Genomic DNA, 9,074 nt, shown 5'->3' with positions numbered 1-9,074 from the left:
AAAGTTTAGTTTACCTGTTCTGCGGATGAAAAACCCAAGTTTAATGAAGAGGAAAACTTTTCCGCTATGCATGAGACTGGCTAACTCATCTTCAGCTGAAAATATGTCATGCAGTTCCTCGCGTCGTTGAAAAAGTGTCGTTAATTGCAACTGCAAGTGCGCGTGAAGTACTACAGGAAGGCTGGGGGGGGGATTTACATCGAGCAGCTGGAGAAATCTCTTAATTAACTTGTATTTTAAAATTCACTATCAGCACTGATTGTATTACAATACATGTTATGGTCCTATAAAACAGGCTTGCATGTAACATGTATTGAAAGAGTACTCAATGTACGTAAAATATATATAATACAATTATAACAGAGGATCCGAAATATATCTTGCTGATTTGAAACTTATAAAAAAAAAATACATTTTGCTTATAGAATTGGAATGTTTTCTCGCTATATATCTGAAACACCATTGTATTGTATGTGTTATTTAATATAATTGCTCCAATTGCATTATGAATTTATTACTTTAATAAAATTTTCCGTTCATATCCATTGTATGGATGATGTTTACTCCGATACATCATATAATTATGATGTTTATAGGAGTAAGCATAATCCAAATAATGGATGTGTTTAAAGATAACAACAATAGGTTTAATAAGTGACTTTAAAGTGAAATTCAAAATGGAAACCCAACAGTGGAATTCTTTAATTAGTTTTTTTACTCATAAATCATAAGAAATTTTTATTTTCTGCGATCTCAATTGTATATGAATTAAGATGTTACTTTTACTTACCGATTACGCTATTATGCTTATCGAGTACTGTATATTCAATCATTTAGGTAATCGTAATATTGAAGCACTTAATATTAATCGTAATATTAAGTGTCATTGAGAAACACATTAGTTATTGCGCTTGTTTGTGCAACAAAATGTTTTCATTGTATTTCAGAAACGTCTCTTTCCTCCGTTTTCCTTTAAAAAAAAAGTTTAAATTAGTGTTAATCATAAGTTTAAAAAATTAATCTGATCTTGCGATCGTTGAGCCAACAACATGCAAGGCTTTCTTTTAATTGTAACAGTGTTAGTATTTTTTTTAGTTATTTTTTTATTTTTTATTTAGGCCGTTCCTTGTTATTTAATACCTGTGTGCCACAATGTAATACTGCTTTGCAAACATGCTTGTCTTTAATCGAAAACTAACTCTAGTTTCATTTACACCCTCCAGACACCATTTGGAATCGTCTGACGGCTGGTATGTCTGCAGCCGTGTTTCACGTTACACCCCCTAGACATGATTTGGAACGGCCGCTTGGCTAGTCTGTCTGCTGCTGTGCCGCTGACTAAATGATCTGTGTTTGTGTCTAGTTTTCCGTATGGTGAAAGTACACTCCCAAGAGTACGGAATGTTACAAGAACTGGTGTCTAGAGCAGCCTTCTTTGGACCAGAAATTTCGTGGATTCCTCGACAGGACACCAGTATTTGTACGTAGTTAAGATGGCTTGCTGTACTACTTGTAGTCTGCCTGAGTATGCAGACGTCACAATTCGAGTGGAGTTCTTATGAGATTCGTCGTGTTGATAGAACTTGGCTGTCGGGAAGATTACCCACAGCTGCCAAAGATTATGTTAAACGTTTATCGGTCATTATCTGGCTGTATTTTAATCCGAATTTTTTTAATTTCTGGAATTGAATTTAATTACCAAATTAAAATGTAATATATATATAAATGTAATATGCATATTTAGATGTAATATAAAAAGTAAATTAAATGACACGTAACTTTCGCATTTCTTAATAGTTAAATCTCTATAGAAAACTAGTTCGAGAAGTGATGTGTTCATGCGACATGCATTTAATCCAAAGGCAGTAATAGCAAGGAGTAAAATCATCAGTCTTCATATATAGATATATATATATATTAGGATATGCATGCTTCACTTTATGATTGCCGGAAATATTGTACTCCATCCTCATAAGGTTGTGTATTTTACAAAGCAATTTAATACATCTGCACAGTCTATGAAATTCATCATTAGGTATTCACGTTATCGTCATTTTCGTCTAAATGTGATTTATAGTTGATCGAATTCTGTGTTCGAAAGGATATCCGGAAATTCTCATGAATCTATACTGGTTTTCTCATTATCTGGAATTTCTCTCTCCGAAATCATGGAATGGTATCACGCAGTCAGATTTACGGATGAGACATTAAGGAGTAGCGGTTAATTGTAAGCCGTCTAACATGATGTCATATCAGTGGAAATCAGCATTCTGTTTTTTTATTCTTCTTTATGCAGGTAAGCGTCATTAATTTTGAATACATTGCTATTATACAAACTTAGATATATGGATGAATACTTACTTTCTTTTTAATTTTCCCCCAGCTTGACAAGAATTCTAAATAATATTGTAAAGAGTTCATGTTTACAACTTTATAGTACCAGTTGATAGTTTTAGTGTTATCAAGCAGTATCTATATAAAGAATAAAAAATATAGTTTCTTGAACGGGCCTTGATTCTAGACCTGAAAAATGCTCTAGAAATTATGTCAAGAGTAATATCAGAAAATTTTCCATGGCACATATTCACAGGTGGTTGATGTAGTCTAGGAGATCTGCTCTGGATTCCAGTTAATGATCATGAGCCAACGATCATTTATCCAGTGATCATTAACTAGTAGGCCTTCAAGTAGTCAAGTTCACTGTTAATGACTATTTCCATTATTTAGAACGGACTGAGATAAGAAAGCAGCATTGATAATTTGACAGCAGACCTTTATTTTCCTTTTTTGAACTGAGCTTGAATAATAGACTTGCTTCTGTATTACACTGTACTGCATGAAGTCAACTGCAGATGTTAGTATTACTGCCTGGATAAGGGGGGGGGGGGCATAAACGAGCAAAAAAAATTATTGCATCTGATGATTTTTGCAAGAGACCAGAAAGCAAATCTGCCATTTTTACATTGGCATTGTGTAAATAATGGTTATTATGGACCTCCTTTAGCAAGTCTTACACTATGGAGATGCCTCGTTCATAAACACCTCTGATTAAAGTTATGATGCATGTGAGTCATGGTCTCAGACTTTAGTCAAACAATGACAGTCATACAAACAAAAAAATATGAGCTACATTTTGCAAATTGTAAAGACAAATAATGTTAACAATAACATTTTTTCATTGAAAATGCAGTTTAAAGTATTTTTACAGTAACTTTAAAAAAGTGTAAAGCTAAGTTTCTCTGATGAAGTGCATTTGCTCATTAAACTTTTTAAGAAACTTCCAGTAGGTTTGTTAAGTGAAGATCATATTTTAGCAGATCGTCTGCTTACTTCTTATAACAGGGCAAAAATGCATTGGATCAGGGTGATGTAGTAGTATAGAATTTGCAAAGGACTTGGATAAATTGCTACATGACAAGCTGATAACTAAATTGCAACAGATTGGGCAAAATCATAGATTAGTGTGCTGGGTTAGCGATTGGCTCTCTTATAAGTTTCATTGAGTTGTCTCTGGAAAAGCAATATCTCAGAAGAGAAACATCACTGTGGTATGTCCCAAGGGTCTGTTTTGGGACTGTTGCTGCTCAACTTCTATGTTAATGATATTGGGAGAGATCTGAACAGTGATATGCAGATGATGCAAAGTTGGAAATAACTGTGAGGAGTAGAGCACATTCTGTGGTGTTGCAAAGACTTCAATGCACTGGCTTTAACGGGCAACAGAGTGGGGGTTATAAATTCAGTATTGCAAAGTGTAATGCTGTTTTGAAATTTAGGAGGCAAAGATGGAGTGTGTGAGCCTCTAGCTCAGTCAGTATAGACGAAGCCTTTTGGTCAGAAAGGGCTTTGTCTTTAACAGATCTTTTCAACTAAAGATGAGTTAGCTGGTCTCATATGGAGATGGAGAGTTTTTTTCTCCCAGAAACTCTGGTTTTTCATCCCTCAAAAAACTTGCAAACCAGTCCTGCAAATACACACATCTACAGTCATAAATATTTTTACTGTAGGGTAAGGAAGGCAATGAGAAAGCACCTTGTACCATAATCAATTCCCTAGTAAAGTAACATATTGCTACCTCATCAACTATATGGTTGAGGGAAATTCCACAGTTGGAATGTAGAGTACACATTTGGCAGAAATAGCTTGGAGGAGGTAGAGGAGATGAGAGATCTGGAAGTGATTATAGAAAAGGACCTACAATTTTGGGGTCATATTGCTAAAATTGTGAGGACAACACAGCAGCATTGATGTGTAGAACTAAGGATGTTATGGTTCCATGGACAAATTAATCATCTATGGTTCCATGGACAAAATCAATCTTCTCTGGATCCTTTTCAATACGTCTTCATCTTTTTCAAAGATGAAGATGTATTGAAAAGGGTCCAGAGATGATTGACTAAGGTGGTTTCTGGTCTCTGGAATGTTGAGTATGAAGACAGATTGAGAAAATGCAATTTTATCAGAAACTAGTGGATGTGATTGAGACATAAGTTGTTAAGAGGTTACTATCAGATTAACGTGAAGGAGGTTTTGTATAAAATGGAGGAAGATAGGCAGAGAAGAGGTCATCTCTGGAAGCTGTATAAGGAGGATATGAGAAAGGGAGTGAAGAGCTGGTCGTCCATACAGAATGGCGAGTTATTGGATTGCATTGCCCAAGAATATGGTGAGTGCGGAGACAGTGAATTTATTTAAAGAATGGTATGATAAACTGTGTGTGGGACCTCCTGTGATGAGTCTTTTGACTCCATGGAGGTTTAATAGTAATATCAATATGCATATAATTATTATTAATTTGCTGTGATTGTATAAGGATCTTTTCAGTAATTATGAAAACAAAGAGCATGAAAACTAGGATTAGTTTATATCAATTACAACCAAAATAGTAGTAATATCAGAATTTGCATTGGTTATGTCTCAAACCAGCATTATCCAAATAAAAGTTGTCTTAATTTTGAGATACTTCCAGAGTCATCAATCCTTATCAGGACAGTGAGAAATTTAAAAATTCCTCACTGTATTTTGGGCATTCTGGTATGAAAAATGCATTAAGTACAATTTGCAAAATAATGGTTATTTGATGATGATGATTTAACCATTCAGTCATGTCCAACTCTTGCCTGCAGTTGTAGGCAAGAGTTGGACAAGTATTTTCCATCCTGTCGTGCTAAGCACTGCTTCTTTCAGCTTGATGTTCATGTTGGTATCCGCTTGAATGTTGTTGTTGAGCCAACGTGTTCTTTGTCAGCTCCTTCTGGTTCTGCTGGCCATCCCTAATATCACAAACCTCACTAGTGAATTGCCACATATGATGTAAATTTGGTTGTATTCTAGTGATTTTAGTCTAGTCTAGACTAGTGATTCTAGTCTAGTCTAGTGATTTTAGCTTCCAGTGATGCCACAGGTTTTATGAGCTCCAGCACTTCTCTATTTGTCATCCTGGCTGTCTGTGGTATTTTTAACAGTTTCTGCCAGCACCACTCAGACTGGTTTTAACCTCTATTTTTTCTGATATTAAATCGTTGTAGAAGTGATATATTCCCCATATATACAAATAGTAAAATGGAGTATCACTATATTTTTTTTAAAAAAATACTGTGGATCAGAGATCACGTAAATTATAATAGATAAAAAATTACTGAAGTAATTAATGTGAGGTCGGCTTCTGCACAAGTCACCTAATTGTGTAAGATACTTCATATGCATTTTTTTTTATGCATGTATATGGGAAATAGTTGACTTCTGGTGAAGGGAACAGCAAGATCAGTTGAACATTCTTTTAGCGTCTGTGCTGATATCCCATCAGCCCCTATTACTGAATTCTTATTCAGTTTGTGCAACAGCACTAGTATCTCCTCATACACTCTGAGTTTCTTCATCCAGAGAAGAGGTAGCAGTGAGCTATGTTGCATATATCAGGTTGGTAGCTTTTAGCAAAATGGGCACTCATTAGTTGAACGATTTTGACCTCATCTGTCACACACTTACCATTTACATTTAGTAGTTATTCTTTTGCATTCATTCTTTCTTTTACTTGCAACATAATAATTGTAATAATAATTAATTATATGAAGAGCCAAAAGCTTCCTCAGTTGCCTCAGTGTTGCACTCCATAAAGGGTCATTTGTAACACTATCCAGGTATTTGCTTATGCTTGGACTCGCCGAACTTTATATATAAATATATATATTTACTATATTCGGGATGAAACTCTTTGAGTTTCTAATTCGGCTATGAAACAATATGGGATGTAATATCCCTTTAACTTAAATAAGTAATAATAATGATAATTATCTGTTATTTTCGTATAATTTATAATAATTATGATTTGATTATATAATTATAATGTATAATTATTTCATATAATGAAGTAAATATTGGTAGCATTATGTACAATTTATACTACTCCTCACAGAGTAATGTTTTATATTCATTCCTGTTCTATAAATTATGATAACTCAAATATCCACTGCTTATCACAATCATTAGGATTTGAAGAGTTTCTCATGAAAGAAATATTTCATAATTTTTCTTTAATCAATATGCATAGGGAATCGTACAACAGAATATGTAACATGCAATTAGTTATTCTGAAAGTTGCCACATAAAAAGAAATTTTAATATTTTTGTATTCTATGTTTTGTATATTATGTAGGCAGTGGAACTTGTTAATTATAATTCCTTTAATATTCTTTCTTCCATCATATATATAGCAGCTTTAATTATTTATAGATTTTTCTTTTTATAGTGTACAAAGAACATATTATCTTGATATTGGTATGCAAACAAAATTCATCATCAAATTCCTGCCATGTACCCTCAAGGGGTGTACAGAATATGATAGTACTACATGAAAAATTTACATCATTACTAACTTCCTATCTACAATTTTCCTCCAAATCAGTCTGTTACTTGTCTAAGACGCTTTGTACCGTATCAATCCACCTATATCTTGGTCTTCCTCTGGGTCGTTTTCCTGCCAACTTCGCAGAGAACGCTTATTTTGCTAATCTTTCCTCACCCATTCTGTTTAAGTGACCATACCACCTGAGATTAGCTCTGCTAACAGATTCCTGGATGCCGACAGTGTAAAGTTCTTTCCTATTATTCTCGTTTTTAATATGATATTGCCATTGATGCCATCTGTTCACGCTTATAATCTTTCTCAGGACTCTCATATCTGTGGTCTCTAGTCTTTGGTCAAGTGTTTTACTTCTGACCCAGGTCTCAGATTCATAAGTTAAAACTGGTTTGAACACTGTCTTGTATACAGCTAATTTAGTGTTCCGACTAATTTCTCTCTTATTCCATATGAATTTATTCAATTGACTTCCTACCATACCAGCTTTGCTGATTCTGTTGTCTATTTCTATATTTAATTTACCATCTTCAGTAAAAATCGTGCCTAAGTAGCTGAAATCTTTCACTTGTTCCACAGGTTCTCCATTCACAACACAGTTGACATTTTCAATGATTCTGCCTATTTTCATCATCTTTGTCTTTTTATTGCTGACCTTCATGCCATATCTATTACAACAGCTATTCAATTTAGTCAGAGAATCTTGCAGACTTGTAGCGGATTTATTTAGAAGTATAACATCATCTGCATAAAGCAAAGAGCTGACATTAACATCTCCAATTTTGATATCATGTTTAATACCACTTTCCTTCATAATGTGATCCATATAGATAATGAATGACAGAGGGGATAAAGTACATCCTTGTCTCACACCAGATTTAACATTAAACGATCTTCCTGTACTTCCTTCAATTCTAACTGCTGACTTACAACTCAAATAAAGACTACGTATTGCTTGATATAATGCCCCATTGACACCATATAACTGTAGCGTATTGAATAGCTTCTCTCTTGGCACCTTGCCTTTTCATAATCGACAAAACATGCCTTTTCCAAATCGACAAAACTTAAAATACAGATCTCTGTTATAATCCCATGCTTTCTTGACTATTTGTCGTAAAGTGAAAATCTGATCCTGACAGCCTCTATTTGGCCTGAATCCAGCTTGTTCTTCACCAAGCTTTTCTTCCACAATTCTTCTCAACCGTTCCTCAAGTATACTTGCATAGATCTTACCAGGAACACTCAGTAGGGAAATACCTCTATAATTCTCACATTCAGTTTTATTTCCCTTTGTATATATGGGTACTATGAGAGCTCTACTCCAATCATCGGGAATGTGTCCCTCTGTCCAGGCTTTCTCGAACTATGCAGTGCAGCCACTGTAAGACTCTTATACCACCATACTTCAGCATTTCTGGTCGAATATCATCTACTCCTGCTGCCTTTCCACATTTCAAGCCTTTGATGGCTTTTTCAATTCAAGTATGGATATGTATTCCTGGCTGCATGCCTGGTCAATGTTTTTTACCACTGCGCTGTCATCACTGCTTGTTTCATTTAGCAGTTTTTCAAAGTAATTACTCCATACTTCGCGGATATCTTTTTCTCCGGTTTTCATGTCACCTTTGTCATCTCTAACTCCTTTTACAGCACTCTTTCTTCCATTTCTAAGCTTCTTCAACAACCTCCAGAATATTTTGCCACCTTCTTGATATTTATTTTCTATATTCTTGCCAAAGTCCTCTCATGACTTTTGTTTAGCTAGTTTTACACAGTGTTCAGCATTTTTGCATTTGTCTCTGTATTCTCTAAGAGAACAAGCTGACTTATTTGACAGGAACTTTTGATATGCCTTCTTCTTTTCTTTCACTGCCTCTTTAACTTCCTGTGTCTGCCAGGGAGTTCTGTTTTTTTTATCCTTGCAGACAATCTCACCACATGCCTCTCTAGCAGAATCAATCAATGTTTCCTTCAGCGTTTGCCACTGAATCTCCAAGGTTTGATTCCTGTTCTCAAACTCTTTCATTTTTTCTTCAATAATCTTTGTGTATTTTAATCTACAATTCGCATCTGAGAGCTGCTCAACTTTTATTCACTTTAAAACTTTCTTACATGTTATTCTTTTCAATATGAAATTCAATTTTATCCTGCTCAAGACTAAATAGTGATCACTTCCAATTTCAAATTCTCTGTACACTCTAGTGTCCTGCAC

The 9,074-nt window shown here is 34.7% G+C and overlaps 1 protein-coding gene across 1 annotated transcript in view; it reads left to right on the top strand.

The window, feature by feature from the left end:
• The first annotated feature begins 1,334 nt into the window (after positions 1-1,334).
• Positions 1,335-9,074, top strand: part of wit (kinase protein wishful thinking) — a 226,228-nt gene continuing 218,488 nt past the window's right edge. Inside the window, exon 1 of the mRNA XM_090412820.1 lies at positions 1,335-2,296. Within this exon, the coding sequence (XP_090268946.1) occupies positions 2,242-2,296 (55 nt within the window). The 5' untranslated portion in view covers positions 1,335-2,241. The remainder of the gene's footprint in view (positions 2,297-9,074) is intronic.

This window comes from Typopeltis vanoorti, chromosome 23 (assembly GCF_054136105.1).
Source record: "Typopeltis vanoorti isolate ZY-2024b chromosome 23, IOZ_Tvanoo_1.0, whole genome shotgun sequence".
Lineage (NCBI taxonomy): Eukaryota > Metazoa > Arthropoda > Arachnida > Uropygi > Thelyphonidae > Typopeltis > Typopeltis vanoorti.
This window is presented reverse-complemented; position numbering and strand designations above follow the sequence as displayed.